Here is a 24,643-nt window from a genome sequence, read left to right as displayed (position 1 = left end):
GCATTTGCCAGCACGGTAAAGGAGTTGTTTTTCATAAGAATTCAGTATGCTACACCCTATGATGCAACTTTAAAGCATCAAGCATAATATAGGAAGGCCATAAAAGTTCTCATCCGTAGTTATATTAAATACTTATGAGTGCTTGCCTCCTCTTTGGGAAGTGCATAAGGGACTGTATTGCCAAGCCTCTCTGTGATATATTTTTATGTTTTCTTCTCCTGTTTCTTTTCTGTTGTGTGCTCAGCTTTGTCATCTGGAGTCCATTGAATTGCCTATATGTAAAATAAACTGAAGATTGCTAAAGATGCATTGCTCTCTTCATAAGTGGAGGGGTGTTCTGGCCAAATTCCATCTCAAGTCTTCCGTTCTTCTAGTGAACACCCACCCCTGAAAGTTTCAGTTGAGAAAGTTTTTCTTTTATGATCTGTCCAGTGTCAGGTGTTACGATACTTCCTATTTCATCTCCTGAATGAAATGTGATTATTTCTGTAGGAATAGTGATTATTTCAATAGAAAATGCTCTATGTTTTGGTTTTGGGGGGTTTGTTTGTTTGTGTTTTGGTTTGGTTTTTGGTTGAAAAACTCCATGAAAATAAGTTACTGCTCTGGGATGAAAATGTTCTTTCTTCTGATCTTGATTGAGGATCGGAAATAAAGCATATACCCAGAATTTAAGTGGAGGAGCAGTTTCACAGGAAAAACTACGATCATAGAATATTCTGAGTTGGAAGGGGCCCACGAGGATCATCAAGTCCAACTCCTGTCTCCACACAGGGCAACCTGAAAGTTAAACCATGTATCTAAGAATGTTGTCCAAATGCTTCTTGAACACTGACAGTCTTGGGGCCATGACCACTTCCCTGGGGACCTTGTTCCAGTGCTCAGCCACCCTCTTAGTGAAGAACTTTCTCCTAATATGTGCAAAACAAAATGGTGTTTGAGCTCAACAATACAGCTCAAATACAATCACAAGGAGCATTTTTGAAGAGCCTGTGTTTAGAAGTGTTTGGAGATGAGAGTGATGCCCTTTGTGAGTGGGTGTTAGGCTATGGACTGCCCTTTGTCTCCCTTTGTGGAGGTCACACTTTCAAAGACGCCTACTAACACTGCACTTTCCTGATGAAAAATGGAGCTTTTGCTGGAGCAAAAGATTTTGCATATAAATGAAGCCAGTCTGTGAAGTCTTTGTGGCAGCATCGCTCTAACTGCTTTGGGTTACCTGCATCGCCTGCATTTTGCATTATGCATCTACTGCAAGTAGTGTAGATAGAGAGGGAATTACTGAGTTGACTTAGGCTCCTAAATCTGATGTTACAGGAGATCATCTGGAACAGATTTTAAAAGGTAGGCAGTTAGATACCTCATGGGATTCTCCAGTGCCTCAGAAGCTAAGACACTTCTGTAAGATCTCAATAGTGATATGTCCTTGCATTTGGCCCAAACTGGTGAGACATAAGTCTGTAAATGATGCAGAGCATGTAAATGAGTCACACACACTGAGATGAACACCTGCTTCAAGTTAGTGTTGCTGTATCTTTAGCTACCTGTTAGCCTCTGATCTTACAGAAGAGTCTGCAGGCACGAATATGTGCCTGTTTTTCAGCTGCACCAGTTTGTGGTCCAGTATGTTAAGACAAATCACTTTCATCAGCTGAAGTACAGGGCCAAGTTGTGGCCATGAGGTCACATCTGTTATAGACGCAGTAACATCTGTCTGGAGGGACAGAGCAGACTGCCTGAAGTTGTAACCTCTAAAGATTACTGCAGCTCTGCTCTCAAAATCCTCAGTCGTGCTTGTTGAGGGGCTCATGGGCATCTGAGGTACTAATGAAAATGTTTTGCAAGGGCTGGAGAAACAAAAAACCCATGTAGTGCTCCCTGTCCTCTGAGTCCCTTCATTTCTTGCGGGATCCCCTAGGAGAATGCTAAGGTGACTTTGTGGTGCTCCTCTACAAAAGGTACTGTACAAACAGCAAAAGTACCAGTCAGAGAAGACAGAGCATGTAGCCCTCAGTGGTTTGTAAATTAGGATTACAGTGCTGTCATTCCATGCAAGCTCCTTTTGCAAAGCCACTTAAGGAAATGGTAATGTGCATTCTTCATCTCAGACAGGGCGGGGTCGAACACCGTCGGGAATTTGTAATGAGATGCACCGTTTCACATGGAAATGGCTGGTTCTCGGTTGTGACAGGGAGCTGTCGGCAGTTGTTGCCTGGGGAAATCAGTTTGGTGATCTCAGTCCAGCTCATTGCAGGCAGATGACTACATCCCAAGTCCTCCTGGCCCTCGTTTCCACTTGAAGCAAATTTCTCAAGTGTGGTGGATGGTGACAGAGCCTTGTAGTGATGCCTATCTCGTGCCGGATGCAGTCATGTTTGGATGTGTTACTGCACCACTCTCAGTAGAGTCTGGAGATTCGCTGTCTCCTAAGCCCGCTCTGCATTTAGCCTGTTACAGCTTGTTTACAGGGACCCTGAGGTAAATTCATTTAACTAACGCGTGAAATGTAGGTAATTCTTTCACAGTGAGTTAATCTGACCTCAGGTCACTTTGGTTCTGAGTAAGAGTTGTGACACAGGGCTTTGATGTGGTTTAACTCGTTTGAGACTAGCTTTTTTGAGCATCGCCATGGAAGAAGACACACTCTTGGCTTAAAGTGGTCTGGAAGAACCCAAAGAACAAGTGAGCATGGGGCTACATGGACATGAGTGGCATGGAGTTGCGGTGGGTGGGCCAGGGGCCAGGCATGCTGGTAGGACATTGTCCATGAGTGTGAAATACTGCTGGGTGTCGTATGTTGAAATGAAGGGCTAACGACTTGATCCTGTTCCCAAGTAATGTTTTAACTTTGAGAACTACTGCTTTTTCTGCTTTAAAGTGGCTGCACCAATAATTTCAATCTTTTATATCCTGTAAAACTTGTGGTACTAATGCACCTTTGCCCTCGGCCCTGCTTGACTGAGTCAGATACTGTTAATGCTGGTGCCTTGTTTAGACAAAGTACATTTTTTCCAAATACTTAATGTGGAGCCGCTGTGCTTTGCGCACAGATCACTCTGGGCGTCTCTCTGGGGAGGGCAGGGTGTCCAAGGAATCTAAGGGGGGGACAAGAGAATTTGCTTCTGTCACTGCCTATGCTATGTATCTGATCATGACTTTGCAAGCTACTGTGAGAACTCAGTGGGAGTTTTCCAGCTCAAATCTCTAAGATAGACCTGAACCCATCAACGCTTTTTCTTCTAGAAATGACCACAGAAATTAGAGGTTTATGCCTCCCTTCTAGAAAATGTGTTTCTGGTAGTGAAGCTGATGTTCTGCTGCTGTTTCTGGTGCTGCTACTGAAGTAGTTCATACATACGTGGCTACAAGGGGATCAAGTCCTGCCATTGAGGATTTTGTAGCTGGAGTAAGACGTGTGTCTAACTCTAAAAGCAACACAGTTATAATGCCTAATTAACATGCAAATTAGACATAAAGGAACCATGACTATGAACACAGTTTTACTGTAATGTTTTAACAAGGTCTTCACAAAAGAATATGAAAAATTTCCAAGGAGTAGGGTGTGGATCATGAAAGTGGTAGTGTGAGAGAATACTTTCTCATAGGACTGGGTTTTTCTAGTGAGTTGAAGTGAAATTTTTAGATATCACGACTTTTCAGACAAAGAAAGGCTAAAGTAAGATATTCTTTTTTTACACACATTTTCAGAAAAGTCTGACCAGACTGGTGGATCATGCAGTGTGGCAACAGATGGGTTTTAACTTGTATAAATATGCAGGGTGGTGCGTGCTCATAATCTAAATTTCTTATATATGCTGAGCTGAAGATTTATTGCAAGGAAAAGGTCACGATGGATAGCTCAAAGAGTATAATAGTTCTTGCCATGATGGAGGTCTAATAACAGCAATTAAAGGAAAAAATAAATTAGAAACTTTGTAAAATATGCGTGTTTAAGTGGCAGAGAGATGGCAATGGATAAAGTATGTTACACTGCCATTAAAATAAAACAATTCATGCTGCTCTGCTTGGTTACATTCAGAGAGGGGTGATAAAAAAGACTAAAGCGATGAGCTTTAGCCTTGTGTTCTGCATATGCATCTCACCATACATGTACAGAATTGTTCAGAATAAGATGTTGAACTTTTCACAGATTTGATTTAATAAAGTTTAACTGACAAAGTAATGTGGGGAAGGGAGGGCAAGAAAGCCATGGAATTGTGCAGAAATTAAATATTGTTTGTGTGCTTTGTGGAAACTTTACAGGCTGGACTGTTTTTCAAGCAGGAAGAGTTTTTTGGTGTTAGCTGTTGCCAGTAGGGAGGTGTTGGCTGTAGTTCCCAGCAGATGTGGTTTAGGTGAAGGTTCTGCTCTAAAACTCATTGAAGCTATCTGGAGTCTTTATTTTGACTTGAACTCGCTCTAGTACGTTTTCAGTCCATTTCCTAGGAATGAGGTTCATAGGGGTGCCACGCTTATTTAAGTGGTACCCTGTTTTGGAGAAACACATCAGAAAGGTAACAGTCAGGATTTGTCTGAATTATCAAGCAAGCTCTGTGCCATGCCAACTCTGGAGCACATCATTTAGCATGGGAAGAGGGGTTGCCTTAAATCAGGATGGTTGCATGGGCCTATTGCATACATACACTTTATTTTATTCAGGCTAGTTACTATCTTCTAGTGAATATGTGACATTCTTTAAAGTGAACTGGCCCAAGTATACATGCACATCCATCAATAGAAGTTGTCCCATTTTTTCTTTGTTTAGTCTGAGGCCAGGTTCCACACTAATGAAATCAACCAGCTGAGACTGACCCATTTTAGAGTTGGCAATGTTCTGCAGTGTAAAATAAACCAATTCCTTTAAACTTCAGGTCCTGCAACTCTAGCATGTATTGAATGTTGAAATAACAGCAGTAAAGATTCTCTTCTGGAGCTTACAAAGATGCATTCTGCTGCAGTGGGATCCTCCCCCTGTTGACAGGTAGATGTACTGCAGAGAGTAAAATATTGAGAAGGATCAGTAGCATGCAACCCCTACAAGAAGGCACTTTTTGATGGCAAATTTCTGGGAGCATCTGTTTTCAGAGCCTTGTTGAAATGCATATCTGGCCCCAATAAACTACAGTTACAGTTTTACAGTAGATAGTTATTTGTAAATTTTAATTTGCTCGTTATAGTAAACAGTGGTTTACTTTCAAGTTACATCCCTGTAAAATAGCTCAGATGGCATTTGTTTAACTTTTGGGGGTTTGGGTTGTTTTTTCCTCTCATACAACCACTAGTTGTCCTCAGCCAAAAAATACTTGAAACTTTTTTTGTTTCTGGTTTTTGCTCCCCTACTTTTTCCCTTTAAATCTTTCCTGTTTTCTGTACCTCCTGATCTGCAGTCTCTGCCGTGTTGTAAGGTCCTTAGAAAATTCACATCCATTGCAGCCACTTTGGATTATTGAGAGGAGAGTGTGTCTGCTGGAAGTACTGTACAATGGGAAACACTGGATGACTGGAGAAGTATTTTAAATGCTGAAGAAGATTCTTCAGAGATCTTACTTTTGCATTAAAACAGAATTTAAGTCAGTTTTGGGCACCAGAGTCCAATAAAACATACAGAAAGCCTACATTCCAAAAGATGATCATTAGATGCTTCAATGAATTGTGTGCTCTGTTGTGAGTAATATGCATTTTTTACCACATGACAGAGTTGTGTGAAACACATAAGGAAGGCAAAGGAGCATAGACTGGAATACAACGCTTCTTCCAAATCAGTATCTTGCCTTTTCATTTGTGTGTGCCTTTAAGGTCTGTGGCAAGCAATTCCTCGTTGCCCAGGGGCCTGTTTAAAGAGAGCAAGAAGTTGCTTCTTCTGCAGCCAAGTAGTTGGCTATTCTCCCAGAAAGTGGAGGTTAGGAACCTGTTGGGTTTGTTTTTTTTTTTTAATGAATCTTTTAGGCTGTTCTGCAGAAGGCAGCCTCCATCTCCATGTTTTAAAAAGCCCTGTGAGTTATGAGCCTACTTTCAAAAGAAATGGCAACTCAAAAATTAGATTAAGAAATCTGGTGTACAGCATTGGGGTCACCTGAAGCTGCGAAGATCTTGCTTAACTTTTACTTTTTGTGTTCTGCTCAGCATGTGGGTTTTCTTTAATTTTTTGACTCATCCTTCTTGTATACCTTTGAGGTTATCACAGACCACTTTTTGGAGGAATCTGACTCTTCCCATTAACAGTTCAGAGCATTTAAATGCCTCGTGCTGATTGTGTTGCAGTCATTAACCCAACTTTTAGCAAAGTAGGTGGTATCTCATTTGGTGGTTGTCTCAATTAGATCTCTACGTAGATTCTGTGGAGTAGATAGTTTGACCAACAGATATGGTATTTGATACTGGTAAGAAAACCTGCAAATAAACCATGATAGTTGTTACCACCATAGACACAATCCTCCTTTCCAAGACAGTTTCCTGTGCCTGCTAGCCAGCCTGGATCCACAACTGAAATGTTACAGAGAGTCTGTGCAGGAGCTTTTGTATATTGAGTACCTATAACACTCTGCTTTGTTCTGTCCAATTTTAGCGTGCCCTCTGGATTTGAAGGTATAAAAGAACAGGAGATCTGCAACAAGATAATGACAAAAATGCTGGAAAATTACAATACCTTGTTTGAATTGGAAGGTTTGAAGAAGGATGAAGAAAAGCCTGTATGTGAAGAGCTAGCAAGAATTATTTTGGTAAAAGTGAGTATCTCTCATACTTCATTTTCTTATAGCAAATTAATACTGCAGCCTTCAATTCAGAAATCTTTTAGGTAAGTGGGAGGCAGGCACCGTTGTAACAATGTTCTGTGTTATTGACTGGTATACAGTTTACAAATTGATTCTGCTGATAGGCTAATTTTCATTACTAGTCTGGAAGTTGGTTCTGTTAAACATCTTTATTCTTTGTTAGCTATTCACTGTTATTTATATAGGAAATATATTCACTAAAATTTAAATGTTTTTAAATGAGGAGGCAGAATAATTCTAGGAAGTATTCAGGCTTTCTGACATGGTGTACATCAGTGATGATGAACTTTCATACTTTAGGACAGTATGAGGTCTCTAGCCTTTGCCACTATGAAGTCTGCTTGTCTCGAACACGTACCTGAATTTAAAAATCATGTGTTCTGACTCAGAACAGCCATTTCTGAGTGCACTTGAAGAGAAGCATTAAATAGTAGTTACTATTTGAAGAAAGTACATTGGAGCTGTTAAAGAAAAGTGATATAATTAAAGTATTATACCTTTGGTGGGAAGAGGGCATGTGTGTAACATCAAAGGATTCTAAAGTTCAGAAAAAGTCGACAAAAATAAGTGGGGCAGCCAAAAGTGCCTTGTTCTGGCTTGTGCCATCTCTACTACAGGAAGCAACCTCAAGTCTGTGCAGGAAATGGTCGTGAGGATGGTTTGCAATTGCCTCGTTTCCTTTTGTGTGTTAGCTGTGCAGATAATTACTCCTTTTCAAGGTGTGAGCTCTTGAGTTTGAGAGGGTTGAACTACATGCCTTCCTTTGGTAGGGTTTTGCAAGTTCCCACTGATAAAATCACCGTAGCCTTCACTGGCTGGAATGGAAATTGTCAGAAAATAAGTTATAAAAATATAGTGTCTTTGACCTTGACAGAACAAGAAGTTTGGTGTGAGGTCAAGTTCTGCCAGTCAAGTGAAATCAGCTGAAAACATTTCTGCCTTTGCAGTGTATCACAGGAGCGTCTGTTGAATCTGAACTGCAGGGCAATCTGTATGAGTCGGACCCAGCTGCCTTTAGAAGGGTTGGTTGCTTTCTTACGTGATGAATCAGTCAGAAAGTCTTTAGCTGTTTAGTCTTTTAGCTGTTACTAACATTCACCTAAAATGCTTCTGTGGAAGGAGATAGAATGACTGATGACTTGCAGTGTCCTCCCTAATGTATGTTACTGAAGTCACAGTGACTTCTGGGTAATGGAAATGATCTGCCTGGCAGATGAGACTGATGTTTAGCAGCTAATGGTCACTTCAGTAAAAAAAAACAGGTTAAGAAGAACGTAATTGTAAAAAGACATGGTACTTTAAAGAGCCCAGAAGGGCTTCAGATATGTCTCCATCTCCTTCAAGCCTCAGCCAGTTGCAAAAGCCAAGATAGTCTTTCACTTCTAAGGACTTAATAGTAATTGGGAATGGACAAAGGTGGAGACCTGGGAGATTTCCCACAGCAGTTCAGAGATCTGAGCTATCAAAGTACACGGTGACAACCAGAATTACTCCAACAAAATAGCCTGAAAGATATAGTTACGCAGGTGAGATGAAAAATATTGCCCATCTCTCTGCCTCAGGAGACAGGTGACTGCCTGAGAGGAATGAGCCATGCCTAAACACAAGGGCGTACATTGTGTTTGTGTCTTTGGATCTTGTTGATAGCTTCCAAATTCTGCTGGCAGTCGGCTGCAAAAATTTGACCTTGTTCTTTGTCCATCTAATTTGGGTGGGAAGCTTTCTAGCTTAACCAAGAGAAATACTCAAACACAAGAAATACGAGCATCTAACTTCATGCAGCAAAGCTACATAAGAAGTGCTTGTTGAAATTTGTCAGGTGGCTCTTTGAACGGATGCTTTATACCATTCCCAAAGGTTACTTTCCTTGTATTGTAGCAGATATCCCCTATCCTAGCCAATTTGTATAATAAATTAGAGATGGTGCACTCAAAGAGAAAAGCAAGTGATAATAAATGAGATTCAGTAGAGAAAAGTGATGGCTAGTTTGCTAATGCGTGAACTGTTAAATACAGTAGGAGCTAGCTGATCTGTGTCATAAAAGAACAAATGCCTCAGAGAATTGATCACAGTGTCCAGAAAATAGCAAACCATTTATAAGCAAAGTTACTGCTTCTTGAAAAGCCATTGATGAATTGGTATCTACAGGTAGCTGGAGAGAGATTTGCCAAGTAATCCTGTAGGAAGGAGTGAAAAATGTAGGCTGCTCAGGACAACGCTCTCCTAAACTGAGGCCCTGTTTATTTTAAGGATGTTGCATTCAAGCATGAACCATGGTGCCATAGGGGAGCAGACAGCAAGGAAAAGGAAGAAAATGAGGACCTGCCCTTTACCAAACTCAGCTGCATTCATCTAAATGGCCTTTTTAGCTTTTACATTGTGACCAGCAAGAGGGTGAGGAGGGGAGATTTAGATGACCTCACTCGCTTCCTTCTGGGGTATTTCTGTCGTCCCTTTCCCCAGATCACTCACTGTATTGCCAGTGTTTCACCCTGAGTCACTACACTGCTACCTTTCCCATGATTGCCTTCACTCTCTCTCCTTTCTCACTTTTCCATGTTTACATTTTTCTCCTGAATTCTCACAGCCCTGTCCCACTATTCCTCCTGTAGTCAGCCCTTCATTCCTGCTCCAGAGAAAGGGCTGGCAGTCTGTAGTGAAGTGCAAAAGCTCCAGCACTCTTGATACATGGCCTTCTGTCACCTCCAGTCACTGTGCACACATGCTGTAGCCCCTCCACAGCACATATATCTTTGCCATCCTTTCTTTTATGTTCTTGAATGTGGAGATAATTTTTCCTCTAGGTTAGTACAGTGCTTGTGGTAATGTGACCTGCCTTTTATGTGTTCTCCTGAGTGTGTAGTTTGGAGCTAGGGCTTATTGAGGCACTTTTCCTAGACAAGCATTAATGTCTCCTTTTGGTTGGAATGCTGCTGTTAGCCTTACCCAAAGGTAAGGTTCCCAAAATGTGGGTAGAGGTACTTACAGGAAGAAATTAATTTTTACGTTGTGTTAAGAGATTAACCTCATGATGGTCAAAGCCATCGGTACTGATCCAGGTGTTTCTTAAGAGTTTGGAAAGAGCACCTATAAGCATGAAACTTCTTGTACAGGGAGAAGAATGCCACAAATTTGCAGAAAGACTAACTTGAATCAAAATTTGAAACCCAATGACAGTGGTTTAAAAAAATAAGGAAGGACATCAAAAAGTACAACATGGAACAATGCACTTCTCTCAGTGCTCTAGTATGCCTTTCTAGCTTACTGCGTTACAAAATTAGCCCTGCTTTTTCTTACCTCTTTTTTATGGCTTCAGGCTCTTAACTTTGGTGCTGAAATCTCAACTGGAAAAACAGAAACCTGCCTTTAGTTAGTGTCTGAAGGTATTGCGAGAATATTATTTCTCCCTGCAGTCTTGGATAGTTCTTTAGATGGCTTGGGTGCCTGTTGCTTCATATCATCCACTCATAATCATCTTTTTTAAGTTGACATCAACCCTAAATCATTAATTTTGAGCAAATACCCAGAAACAGGGGAGTAGTGGCTCATGCCTTCCCATCCCAATATGGGAATGTACCTCCTGTCATGTGCTTGGTCATGTTTACCATTTTCCTGAACTTGCATGACTCCTGACACTTCATGGTCCAGATATCTTAAGATTTTCCCACAGTTTGGTCATAAAATCAGTGGGTTTTTAAAAGCAGGAAGTACTGCTCTTTTAAAATGAAAATAAGAATATATGGATCATTCAGATAAAATTGTGAAAGCATCAAGCTTCTCTTTGAGCAGTGTATTGGAAAGGAAAAACAGCTCAAGTGGAGCAAGTTGCATCTTGTCTATCATGTTGGTCATAGCTAGGGGAAATCCACAATGCTACAGACTTCCAGGAGGAGTTAGAGCATTTCAATCAAGTACAGATAGCGGCCACTTAAAGAAAATCTGTTTAAGGAAGCCGAAAGTTAATAAATTTTAGAGATGGGAAAGAGATGTGATTCTGTAGGGCTGTTGGTAGTTGAACTACTGCTCTTGCTGCGTATGTGCACTGAGGAGGCACAGGAACACCTTCACCCCAGTTATATTTCTTCTTTCAAAGATTGCTCAGTCATTGGGAAAGACAAGTTGTGCCAGGTGAAGGGATTTCTTAGCTTGCTTTCTCAGTGGATCATAATTCAGAAAGTAAGGGAGCTGGAAATCTCTGCGAGCTGCATTCCAGTCCATGCTTTGTTCTCAGGACTGTAAAGCCTCCTCTTGCTCATTGCTCAAGCATATGGTAGGATTATAGTTAGAAATGGTGGGGAGTTTTTCTTTGGAAACCTTATGTTAACAAAACATGAAATTTTCACAAAATAGAAAATTTATCTTGGAATAGTTTCTATTTCAATGGGAAATTGAACTGTGAGGTTCCTGATGCTTTGCCTGGAAGGACTTCATTAGTTTCTCACTTCACGTAGTGGAATGAGATCCATATGATCTTCCAGGCAGGTGGCCAGCAGGTGGAAGTATAACACGTACTTTCTTCAGAAATATATATATATATTTGGAAATTCCTTCCCATAAAAGAATTACAGGGTTTGATTTTTTTTTTTTTTTTTTTAATTTAAATTCCAAAATAAGTTGGGGTTTGTTGGGGTTTACAGGTCTCCTTTGCAGCCAGCTATTATTACGATTCTTAAGACTTTTATCCAAGCTTCAGTTCAATTTCCTAACTCAGTGAAGGTCTGGAAGAGTCTCAGTCTGTTGATCAATAGACTCTGCTAGTTAGAGAGAAATGGGTGGCAAAGTGGGTTAAGTGTTCTGATTAGCTATCTGCTCTGTGTTCAGATTTCAGGATCACAAATAGCTATTTTTTCTTGGGCAGTGTTACGTGTGAACAATTAATTCTCTGACAGTATATCTGCACTGCTGTGCATTTATCACATTATAAGTGTCAGGGTATTATAATAAAATGTTGTTTATATTTTGCTTTGGAACAGAATTCCTAGTGTGTATAGGTATGGTCCTGATAGATTTTTGTGGCACTAAACTGAGTGATAACTCATGTAATGAAAGATTAGTCAGTCTTGAGTTGCAGTATTGCCAATTTTATCATCTTCTTGAATAAATAGGTTTATAAAACCTACAGTAACAAGAAAAATAATAATTTTGAATGAGGACCTTTCATTTCCAAAGATCTTAAAGTGCTGTTCGAACTGCAGCTGCATATAGTCCTATGTAGTATAGCTAGCCAGTGGTGTATTGTTACAACTGTAATGAAATGGGACCTTTGAATAACAGTGATTAGGCTTCTCTAATGATCAAAGATAGTCAGTGAAAAGGATTTTTATTTAGTTCAAGTGGCAAGGGAAATCTGGGCAGGCAAACTATTATGAGACTCACTCTTGGGAGATTTCTGGAATTACCCCTTCCACTGGTTTCAGGTGAAACATGTCATCTTCAGTAGTATGATGTTTTTAGCTCAGTATTGTCTTCAAATAAAACATACAACCTGTTACCTAGTCATGCAGGGTTACAAGATTATTTTTTTTTCTATTTTTTTTCACCTTTTCCCTCTAATGCCTTCTTGACAGAGCACTTCTAGTTTTAAGAACCACTCAGCTCAGAGCACATAAATGTTTGCACTGGAACACAAGCACTGGCATGATGAGGATGTAAGGCTGTTCCTAGCTTGATTACATATTTGGGACAGGAATGCAAAAGGTTTTTGCCTTTCTTCCCCCTCTGGGTGGTAGAATATATAGCCCTGTACACCTGATGCAGAAGAGAAAGCAAGTCCATTTATCAAATTAAAATTATAACATTAAAATTAAATTAAAAATTGAAGTTACAAAGTCAAGTAAAATTATAAATGTGCAATTTCAACATTGTGAATATAATGTAGGTGCATCCTGATGACCTCTGAACAGGCAGATTTCGCTCCCTGAAGAGCTACAGAAATTGGTTTCTTGCTGGCTTCTGCAAAAACTAATAGTTTCAAGCCAACCCTTTTATTTTAGATGCAGTTAACTTCTTGCATTTTTATCCTGTTTGTTTCCAGTCTTCTAACAAAAGCTGCCACTTCAATTGGGAGGATTCGTTGGCAAAATAGTTCTTTGTACTTTAAATAGCAGCAAAAGTGCATGCGCCGTGTTCTGCAAGCCTGCTGTTAGACTTCTAAAGAGACAAGCAACCCACCGCTTGCATCTGTTGGTGCTTGGTGTGTGCAAAGTGTGTGGTGCCCAACCCAGCCAGGCAAGCCCCTAAATGCGTTTTTTATGTCAAGGAGAGTGCTCCAGCTGACTTTGGTGGCACTATTTTAAAGTGGAGTGCTTGCTTTCTCCTTCCGGTTGAACACTCAGACCAGATCATTCAGCCCTTGGTAGGATTTGAGCCTTTCATCCCTGAGGAGAGGTAGGAAAGGTAAGATGGTCAAAAAGTTATCCGTCTGGGCTTGACTTTGCTCCCTTTGCAGTCAGTTGTAAAGCTCCATCTCCATTGAAAGCCACGATGTTTCGGATTATTTCCCCAGATGAGTAAAGCAAGATCTTCACTAATAAATATTTCTTTCCGTTCCTCAGCTGTTTTCACTTAAATACCTTAGCGTGAGGATCTAATCCCTTGACAAGATCCAGGAGAAACTGCTGAGAACTCACCAACTCCATGGCTGAGGGGGCTCCCCCTAAATAAGTCACCCTCCCCTGCCACCTCAGTGCTCTGGCCCCATGGTTATACATTCAGCAGACATGAGACCAATCCCTCATTTACGTCAGGAAAGAAGGCATCCGCTTCTAATCCATGTTATGCTGCCCTGGCTAAGCCTGCAGGGTCTAGATAGTTTCCTTTATTCTTCTTTCATGTCTGGGACCATTTTAGCATCGTGTTAATGGTCAGCTTTCAGTACTGGATTAATTCTTTCCCATCAGGAGGCAGTGGGAACTGATCTCCTTTGAAAAACCTTTCTGAAGGTCTCAACAAACGTTTCTGTTTCGTTCAGTATCCCCTTATTTGGGCAAGTCACGCCAGTTTTCTCCTGCCTGGGCCAGGGAGCCCCCAAGGGTAGGAGTGGGTTCACATGGGAGATGTGAAGATGGGTGGAAAGTGCATGAGGAGAAGGAGCACCTGTGGAAGTCTGTCTCTGGTTTCCTGTTTAGTATTTCTTCAGCTAGAATTCACTTTGCAGTTGTCCACCCGTGAGCAGATGGGCATGTTTATAGTAAGGTTATATAGTGATTCAGCCAGAACGACATTTTAAGATGTGAGCTGACAGGAAATGAGCAATATGAGATTTGTAGGGGAAAGTTTATAAGCTTCCAAACCCTTCACCTATAGCAGATTCAATCTGGAGCGAGGAGGACGGTTATGTTTAGGCTGTGATTCAGAGGGGCAAGCAAAAAATCAGATGATCCCCGAACAATTCCTTGTGTAATTTTGAAATAGCTTTCCAGTGCTTCTAGCTCTGCTGTTTTTGACAGCTCCATATATGTATTATTAAAACAGAATGTTTCTGCTCTTGAAGTTCATTAAAGCATTCACGAGATTGTAAATCTGTCACTTGTGGTGTTACTAGATGCAATCCTGAATATTTACACAAATATGTTAATGCTAAACTCTATAAAGTAATAAATGATTATGCTGATATTTCTTTAGCTAGAATTTCACCAACAATATTTTCATTTTAACACATTATGGGAATAAAATTGCTAAGATTTAGCACATTTAAAGGGAACAAAGGTATATAACAAATGTCTTTTTCTATCCTGCTGTCCATATTTCTAGTATACTATAAATTTTTTGAACCCAGCTGGCAAATTTTGCAGTTGAGATGCTTAGGAACTTTGCTTTTACTCTCTCACAATTCTTTCTTTAACCAAATGCCCAGTGATATTATCATTGCCCCATGATAATACCACATAGCCAAAATCTAGAGAAAATAAGATCTGTATGTGTGTCTCGGGCTGTATTTGCACGTTTTACTTGACAATGAATGAAAAACAATTCTCTTGTTGTTTTGTTTGGGTTTGGGGGTTTTTTTGGGGGGGAGAGGAGTGACATTGTGATTTAGCACTTGGGAGCAGTCCATCTCAGTCAGTACAACAACATCTTTCAAAAGTAAAGCATCAAAGTCAGCACCAAGAAATAAGGTACAGTAAAATAAGCATGTGAGCCCCAGCTCTAGCCAGCTGTTTCTGAGCATCCTTGCTGTACCCATGGGGGAAAAAGGAGGTTAGCAGGAGGATGAGAATTTTTCTAAGACAAATCTCTCAGTTCCTCCTGTTCAGATTCCCCAATGTTTATTCTGTTTCTCATTAATTAGTCATTCAGTTAACCAGCTTACACAAAATGATCAGCATTATTCCCTCTGTATAAATCAGCAGTCAGTGCTGCATTTATAACAAGGACATATTGCAGGCAATCAGGACTGATCCAAAGTGAAGAAGTGTAAGACATTTTTCAGCCCCTGGGAGTTTAATTCTCACTAACCTCTGCCATTAGCTTCATCTGTAGTACTTTCAAGGTGGGAGCTTCAGAAGGGCTCAGTGCTGAATTAATTCTTTTTCCCATTGTAAGAGTAGTGAAATGCTCATTGACTTCACTGTAAGTCCTATGCATTTTTGAAAAGCCCTCCTTTGAGTACTATGAAGATCCAGCTTGTCCAGGAGAAGCTGGTTGGTACACCCTGGTGTGCCTATGACATCCACTGCTTTGCAGGGTTTCTGGTGCCCCAAAACTTACTTGTAATAAATAGGGCTCAAGGCAGTCTAAGAGCAACAGGAGTAAGTGATGCAAGGGACACAAGGGGCCAGACGCTCTGTATGTGTCTGAATATGTACGCTCTTGAAAATCTGATCTATCCAGCAGATCCCAGCAGCATTTGACCTTAATTGCCAGCAGTGAACATCTCAGTTTCAGTATGAAGAATGGAGTCTGTTCTCTGTATGCTGGAAATCTTACACTAGTAACTAGAACAATATAGAGACACTTAGGACTCGCTAACTCACTGCAACATCAGATACTCCTTTTAAAAGTAACATTGCTGAACTACATGTGTGAAAAACTTTTTTTCCTTGTGAGTACTTTGATTTTTAGATCAGAAATGCAATTTGGCTTTTCCAGGACTGAGTTTAAGCAACTGTAACATGAGATGCAGGTCTGGAGAGCCTGGGTTTCTCCCGTAGCTAGGTCATGTTTTTCTTTTAGATCATACTTTTTCTATTTATGAATAACATTACAGTAAATAGATAAATCAGACTCCAGTTTTCAAAATTGCAAGGGAGAATAAAATGTTCCCCTGGAACTGATCTTAGTTCTGTTGTTACTGAATACACACACACACACATTAGGTACACCCAGCAAGAGAGCAATGTTGTTGTGTCACTTCGTAAATGTTTGATTTGGTTTTTTTAATCTTAAATTCTGCTGCAGGCTCCTTATTTGTACCTCAGCCATGAGAAGCTGAGTTGTGGTCATTAACCTATTGCATGACACCTTAACCCTGCCAGCTAATATATGATGGGCACTTATAAATTGTGGAGGTGGGCATGAAAGATGAATGTTTTCACTCAGTGAAGTCTTTGTAACCTTTTACAAGTTCTGGAATTATATTTGATCCCAGTATTACCAGTTTAACTTTTTGCCGTGTTCAGTAACTGGTCCTCCTGGATGGCTGGAGACGCATTTTTCTCTTCCTCCTAGAAAATACCATGATATTCCACAGATGTAGTTGCCAGCATTGAGGTATATCGTGGGATTATTACTATGTTTGTCATTTCCTGTTTTATATTGCAGTCCTCTCTAAAAATAATGGATTTCCGCATCTCTCTCTTGCTTTCGTATCACAGTTCATGACCTTTGTACGTGTTTCGTGGCAATAATTGCAGTGGGTTAAGGTTGTACTGAAGCAAAACAGAGTAACCTTTAGCTGTTTATTAAGAGATATGGTCTCAGGTAAAAGGTCATATACATAAATAGTCTTGGGAGAACAAAAGGAAATGAAAGGGGAACTGAATAGGGTATTAGTTTCATATTGAAAAGCAATGATGCGTTTTTTGCAAACTGTGAGATTTTGCTTTTTATTAGTTCTGTCTGAAACAGCTCTGCTGAATTCTGGTTATTAAAGTATAGTGTAAATGATGGCAAGGTAGAACAGCAGATAGATACCGAGTCAGCTTTACTCTTCTTATATGCCAATAGCAACCAAGGCAAAAATCCCATATATAAATACTGGCTGTTTCAATCTTTGTTACGTGGTTTGTTTAGGTAAGAGAATGTTTAACAGCTTTGCTAACGTTGTTCCCCCTTCTAACAAGGATGTTTTCATCACTTTCTGGGTACAAAATGGAAAGGATTCCTAATACATTGCAAAGAGATTTTTTTTTAATTACTGTTCATGTTAAATCATTGTCTGTATTTTTCCTGAAGGTATCTGTGCCACTGAGTGATAGCTCTGTGAACTGATATCTGAGTAAAAATTAGTTATTCCATCCAGTTAACAGTCATGAAAATACCTGTGACCACATGAATTAGAAAATGCCTTTGAAAATCCCCATGCCATTGGCTACTGTCGTGGTTTAACCCCAGCCGGCAACTAAGCACCACGCAGCCGCTCGCTCACTCCCCCCCACCCAGTGGAATGGGGGAGAGAATCAGAAAACAAAACAAAACCTCATGGGTTGAGATAAAGACAGTTTAATAGGACAGAAAGGAATGAAAAACAATGATAATGATAATATGACAATAGTAATACTAAAAGAATTAGACTATATAAAGCAAGTGATGCACAATGTAATTGCTCACCACTTGCCGACCGATGCCCAGTTAGTTCCCGAGCCGCGAACCACCCCTCCCAGCCAGCTCCCCCAGTCTATATACTGGGCATGATGTCATATGGTATGGAATAGCTCTTTGGCCAGTTTGGGTCAGCTGTCCTGGCGGTGTCCCCTCCCAGCTTCTTGTGCCCCTCCAGCCTTCTTGCTGGCTGGGCACGAGAAGCTGAAAAATCCTTGACTTAGTATAAACACTACTTAGCTACAACTGAAAACATCAGTGTGTTATCAACATTCTTTTCCTACTAAATCCAAAACACAGCACTATACCAGCTACTAGGAAGAAAATTAACTCTGTCCTAGCCGAAACCAGGACAGCTACACAATTTTAGTCTTAAAAATATAGATCATTTGATACTTTGTGTGTCTTACGGAGCCTTAGTCAGCCATGAGCGATTTTGCATGATCACAGAGGGGAAGAGATTCCATATTTTCTTCACCTTGTGAGCAGGAGGAAGAGCAGCTCTGTAATTGCTGTGGCCCTTTTGCTTCTGCGTTGGCACCCTTGACAGCGCTGCTGCATGTCACGTCTGCACTGCTGTGTTCCAGGGAACTTTGTGCCAGGAACAGCATTAGTTTGAGTAATATTCACTGCTCCAACATCAAATGAAGGGAAAGCCAGGAACTCTGAAAGTCACTGTTTCTTCTGCACTGCTCCATGGACAACACTGTTGTGCGCTTTTGGTGTAGCCTAGGGAAAAATCGCAGGTGTGACTGCTGACACCTACCTGAAGCAAAGGCTACGTTGCACTGTTACGTGGGGTGCTGCTGAAAGAAACAGAATATTCCGTCCCCTGTGGTGTACAGCTGCTGACCCAGTGAAAAGTCAGCTGTTGCAGGCTATCGCAGTGCAATCAGCTAATGCATCATTTCTGCAATCATTCACAGCATTGAATTCACTGAATAATCCTCTTAATGGTTGCTCATCCTACATAAGAGCAGCTGCACTGGCTCAGACTTGGGATCCATCTAGCCTAGTGTCCTGCCTCCCACACTGGCCATAAGCGGATGTCCAGGGAGGAGTAAGAATAGGGAAGCAAGGTGTTTGCTTCAGTTACTCTGCCAATTTGTGACTATTTTCAGAGGCTTTCCTGGTCTTGATGTGGTTTGTGTATTTAGTGATGTCCAAAGTAATTGTCTTGTGTACCCCTTGCACATGTGTAAGCTTTTTGCTTCCAACATGCCATCTGGCAAAGAGTGCCACAAATTGCTTCCTCTCACATGAAGAACTGACTCCTTTTGTTTGTTACAAACATGGCTTTTACTAGTGTCATTTGAAGGTCACCTGTTTGTTTTTCTTTCTTTTTTTGCTTGGTTTTTTTAGCTGAAGGAGATAGTGAACAGTCCATGTTCTCTCCACCACCCATGACTTTGTATATCTGTCAGATCCTCCCTACAAGCTACCATGATTTTTTTTTTTCTAATGAAAAATTAGTACTGACATTTGCAGCCTTAATCACTGCACCGACAACAACTGTTTTTTCTGTCAAAGCCCCTGCATAGAGTCAGTGAGCAAACAATCATGTGTAATAACTCTTCTCTTTTGGGGCACAAGGCCAAATACTTTGATGCAGTAAATTGGATGACATTTTGGTGAAGTTCAGAGCTGCACCTTCTTTATATCAGAAGGGAATCTGACTCCTTGTTTCTGTAAAAAAACTAATCTGTGCCTTAGTTAAGAAAAAGCTTCACATTGATAAAGTTCAAGTTTGTTTTAAAGTCTTCTAGGTATTAACAGCTAACAAAATAGATCTGATGCTTTCTAGCAGCATTTAAAACTTGAACTGAAAATCCCACAGGCCAGTTTCTTCTGATTATGCAGTTTGTGAGGCCAAAAAGGGATTAATTACTGAACCAAGTAGGAAAGAGAGGGTGAGCACAGCAGTAATAATGGGATTGTTACAAAGATGTCTTGGAATACCAAATTATTGACAAGTAAGTTTATCTCTATCATTAAAATAGAGCACAGTGTATAACCATTGTTTTTACTAACTCTTTTTTTCGTAATTCCTTCCTGGGGCAATTGTAATCAGATGCAATTTAAACTCTTGTGTTACTGTGTGGTAGTGTGTTGCAAATACAAAAGACTGTAAATTCACTGTGCAGTTCAGTATCTCTGGGACTACAGTTGACTGAGGCTGAAACTTCACAATTTTTATGCCCATTCAACAATTTGTTGAAAAGGATAAAAGCAAGGGTAGTATTCTGTTCAGTTTGAACTTTGCATCCCAGCCAGATAACAGTGCAAGACGCAAGTATGCTGCATGAATCCCTCTTACTTAGTAATGGCAATGGATAAAGGAACCAGTACGGTTTATTCTGTTTGAAGAAAAGGTATAATGAATAACTAAAGCTGAACTACTGTAGCAAGTATTGTCTCATTCCATTGAAATTTACCAAAAATTTGCCAAGGTTCTCATCTAGAGCCAGTAGTGTTAACTATTCGGGATGTGGGAGATGAGGTATTTTTGTGCTAGGGTCTTTCTCAGTCTTATTCTGCTGATGTTAGTCATCTCCCTAAAATTAATTCAAGTATGTAATTGAAAATAAATATGTAATTGAACACTCTCACCTTCCACCAATAATCCTGGTCGGTCTGTCTGTCCAAAGAGATAAACATAAAGAGAAATAAGTGCAGGAAGAGTAACTGAGTAAGAGACATTGCTAAGTATCTTATACCCTGCCTGTGATTTAGTCTCTCTTTTAAGGTAGTCTCTCTTTTAAGGATGCCCTTGACCTATTGTGTTTCTTCATTCATGTGGGAGGAAGCTAGGAGCTGGAGTACTCAACCACCTGTCTTTATTAGCGTCAGTACTTCTTGATGTGAAAGGATTATTCTCTTGAAGAACAAATAGGTCAAAGAGTATTCTAGGGATGTTCTAATCTTTCCTAATCATTGAGGTCTCCATAGTTAATTGGTTTAAAGCTTCTATTGAGGTGGAGTCTCTTGCATTGTAAAATCTGCATTTTGTATGACTTGCAAAGAATCTGCCAGAGAGAAAAATTTCTTTACCAACACAATAGCTTTCCTAAGGAAGAGGACCTGTTCCTTGGGCTGGTATAATTCATCCGATCTAGGTGTAAGAACACTGGGGTGGGATTTGAATGAAATGAGTTCTTTTCTGTTTTCGGAGGTGTGGACAAGTCAGCTGTGCTCTGTAGTGGTTTTTGATAATTATTAGTGTTTGTAGCAGAGTCTTACCTAAGAATCTTGTGTGAGGGTCAGGAAGCACTGCTATGTTAACCCAGAGCTAAAAGATGGTCTCAGGCATGCCTGAGGGAGCTTACAGACTTGTTGAGCTGTTTGAGTAATATAAAGTATTAGGAATTTTGGTACAATGGTAATACATCTTATGGAAAATAACAGTCCATGATTTAGAATGGGCCGATGGAAGCTATTATTATACTGTAATGTTAGGAAGATCTGAAAGTCTCTAAATTTACTGCATTCACAGATGTAGGAGATGACTAGAAGCTTTGCTTTATCCTGACATACTTCTGACTGGACCATTTGCCAATAAATATTGCCTCTGAAAGTTAGGAAATAAAATGAGTAGTCTCTGGCTTTCCCCATGATCTTCTCAATTCTTACTTAGAAATCATTAAAGAAACTTAGTGCAAAACCTGGGTTTTGACAGTGTCCTGTACAGATGCTAACTACTTACTTTGGCCCAAGTACTCTTGATAGTAGAAAATTTCCCTTAGTAACAGTAGTGGGGCTTGATGGTGGGACTTGATGCCATGATGAGCTTGTACTCTAGTTTGGCAGGTTTTGGAGAGACTCTGCTGCATTGTTCAGAGTTGATAGGTGGGAGGTGACAGTTTTTCCAGGTGGGATTGTCTTTCTGGGGAGTGTGGTTGCTGGCAGCTATTGACAGTAAGCAGGACTTGGGTAATTTTTCAGATGTAAACAGTTAGGTTACACTGATCGTTGAGCACACGCAGTTGAGCAAAACAAAGCTTGAGCTTGTTTTGTATCCAGTATGCTGTACTGGAGATTTTTTCTTCATATGAGAACGGAAAGTATGCAATTGCTAATAAGCCTTACTCCTCACAGCATTCTCTGAAGGTCTGTAATGGTTTAGAAGAGTGATGCTCAGGTAATACTTCTGCATGGGATGCATGATAGTCATTTTATGGCTCCAAGTTGATTTATCCCAGCTGTATAGTAGCCATGTCATTGGTTTTAAAGGAAATCGGGCTTTAAAGCACAACAGATTTCATCCCATAGTTTCGTAAATTTCACAAGCAACACTAAAAATGAATAAACAGAAATCTCAGAGAATTCTCAAGCTTCAGTAATTCAGAGATGCACAGAAATGCATGTAGGTGGTAATAAAACTATTTTTTTATGCAAGTATAAAAGTTGGTGTAATTGCATAATCTTTCTTATCAGAAACACAGACAGACATGTGCTTTTTATGTCTTTGCAAATGTGAGTTGACTAAATTTTGACATTTTTAGTACTCCATGTGGAATGCAGGTGCCTGACTTTAAATACTCACATTTGAAAATTAAGACTTAGGTTTACTGTTTGAATCCCAGTAGCAGAGAGTGTTCTGAGAGCACCAGGGTCAGATTTCTGAAGATGTACAGTTATTTAATCTCTGCTCGTAGAGTTAGGAATCAGTATAACTATAGTCAAAAATATCTTAAATGACTTAATTTTTGTGAGCTGCAAGTTCACAGGATGTTTAAAAAACAAAATATATTCCAAAATATGCTTAGTTACTGAAATGTGACATATTATTGGAAATGAGCACATGTTCTTTCTACTGTCTGGATTTTAAAGGGTAACATCAAACAGACTGCCAGTCCTTCAGGAGCTAATATGTAAGAATAAAACATTGTCAACAGCGGATTGTCAGCTTGAGCTGTGTTTGAGGTTCTGGTTTTGCTTTGTTTGTTGTAAGTTTTCCAAGTAGCCTAGGAACCTAGGCAGCCTGAAAATGAGACTGTTAGGCCTGCCTAGTACCTTGAAAGACAAAAGCTACTACAACTTGCATTTTTTGTTTTAATGGCAGCGAGTTCTTCCCCTTGTCTTAATTAACGTAAAGATATGCAGTAAAGTTAAAAGTAAGAGAAAACAGCCAGTTTGTAGGAGGAGTGGTATAATCTTGTCCTAATGATTGCCTTGTAAAAAACAGCATGGATTGGAGGATGATAGGGAGGGGACAGGAGATTTGCAAGTGTTGGAATAAACTGTAAATACGATCTTTTTTTAGAGAACTACAAAAATATACTTGTGTGCACTCTGCCCAGTGCAAATAAGATCTCTTGCCTCAGCCTGTACTGAGCAGACTTGTGGAGGTTAATGTTTAATAGGTTCTTAGCTAGAGCTGCTTGCTGTGTTCTCACTATGTGGGTCTCCTGTTCCCTTGGAAGCATTATTTTGTGTGAACTAAATGCATTTTTATACTGAAACACATCAATGTGCTGTTACAGAATTCATGACGGAGCAGTTAATAGTGTGCTAGCAAAGGGTTTTCTGCTTTTAGTTCACACACTTCCATTCTCGGTTTTCATCTCCATTCAACATAATGAAAGCAATTACTGTACTGTGTGATTCCTGCAATCACTGACTGTTGCATGCTCATCTTAATAGTATTCAGTCAGCGGCAAGCCTGGTCCTACACTAACTGCAGGAATGTTAATTTCTAACTTTTGCTAGCAAGTGACAGAAGAATCTGATCTAACACACCTACATGACTCGAGTCATTTGTCTGCAATGACTTGTACTTAAAGTTAGAGGTATACTTATAATGAAGATACAATGCCATGAAAATGGGAGATGGAAAAGAACTGTGAGATCACTTTGAAGATCCTTTTACAGTACAGAATGTATTTTCTGATTCTTTTTCTAGTTCAGAGGTAAATGCTCCAAGAACAGGAAATTTATAACCCTCTTTTGCTGGATTGTTACATGATCTAGTGGAATTTCTAGTGGAGTCTCAGCTTATCTGTATTACCCAGTGTTGATTCAGAGGGCCATAAAAACACGTACTAGTTGAGCTCAGGCACGTGTAGTGCCAGTTTATTGGTATGCTTGAAAGTGCTGCTCCCCCTCTCTTCAAAATCCCTGAGGCCCGAACCTGCTTTTTTTTACAGAGTTCGTAAACAGCATTCTTTATCGCTGAGAAGGAAAAGTGATTCAAGGGTGGGTAGCTGGGGTGAACCTTTGCGGTCGTCATTTCAGTTCTTCAGGTTCCTTTGTTAATGAGTTGGCCATATGGTATTGTAGGGCAGGAGAAATACAGAGGTAAAACTAATTTATTTTCCTTGAAGGATGTGTCTGCACTTTATGGGATATAGTACAGTTCAGGCCAGTGCCAACAGTGTCTTTTAGGCAGCAGATTCTTTCACTACTGTGTAATTCATTGTCGTGCTGTGAACGGGAGAAGTACCATACATGGAGAGAGACAGGTTTCTCAGCAGCTTGTTTGAGACTTTCCAGCCTACTTACATGGACTTCAGTGGAGCAGCTCTGAATTTTGGCACAGCTTCCCGCTTTTCTAACGCAGAAATCCTTTGGCAAACACTTACTTGTTTACACCTCAAACAGCCAGCAGGAAGGATGGAGGAATGTGATGGGTGCTGTACTGACTTACCTCTGTTCCCTGGGTTTTGATGGTCCCATTAACATTTGCCCTTTAACAGCATAGCTGATATTTACAGAGCATTTGCTTTAAGATTCCTTCACTGGAGGTGGCATATTTATTTTAAGAATATATTGAAATATCAAATGATGCCCATTGTAACTACAGTAACCTACCACAATTTTTATTGCTCTCGCTATTGTTCTGAATGGGCAGCTGGATACAGACATGAGCAGAAAGGTTGCCCTGTGGGAAACTGAAAACAGAAATCATCACCATAGTCAGCCTTTTAAGTTCATTCCTACATCTCTTCTCTGATTGTGATCATCTGGCCATATTTGTGCTTCTTACTGTTGATACATCTTCTGTTCAGGCTAGGAGAGTCCAAAGAAACCAAGTGAATGAAAGGCAGAAGTTATTCCCAGAGGAGCAGTGTCTCTCTAGTCAGGTGAGAACTCTAAGATTTGGATACAAA

The 24,643-nt window shown here is 40.2% G+C and overlaps 1 protein-coding gene across 2 annotated transcripts in view; it reads left to right on the top strand.

The window, feature by feature from the left end:
- Positions 1–24,643, top strand: part of FAM13A (family with sequence similarity 13 member A) — a 135,290-nt gene that overhangs the window by 20,421 nt on the left and 90,226 nt on the right. For both annotated transcript variants that reach the window (XM_050895361.1, XM_050895360.1), the window contains exon 5: positions 6,566–6,725. In XM_050895361.1, the coding sequence (XP_050751318.1) occupies positions 6,566–6,725 (160 nt within the window). The remainder of the gene's footprint in view (positions 1–6,565; positions 6,726–24,643) is intronic.

This window comes from Gymnogyps californianus, chromosome 4, assembly GCF_018139145.2.
Source record: "Gymnogyps californianus isolate 813 chromosome 4, ASM1813914v2, whole genome shotgun sequence".
Lineage (NCBI taxonomy): Eukaryota > Metazoa > Chordata > Aves > Accipitriformes > Cathartidae > Gymnogyps > Gymnogyps californianus.
Note: the sequence above shows the minus strand (reverse complement) of the source record. Positions and strands in the feature narration are given on the sequence as shown.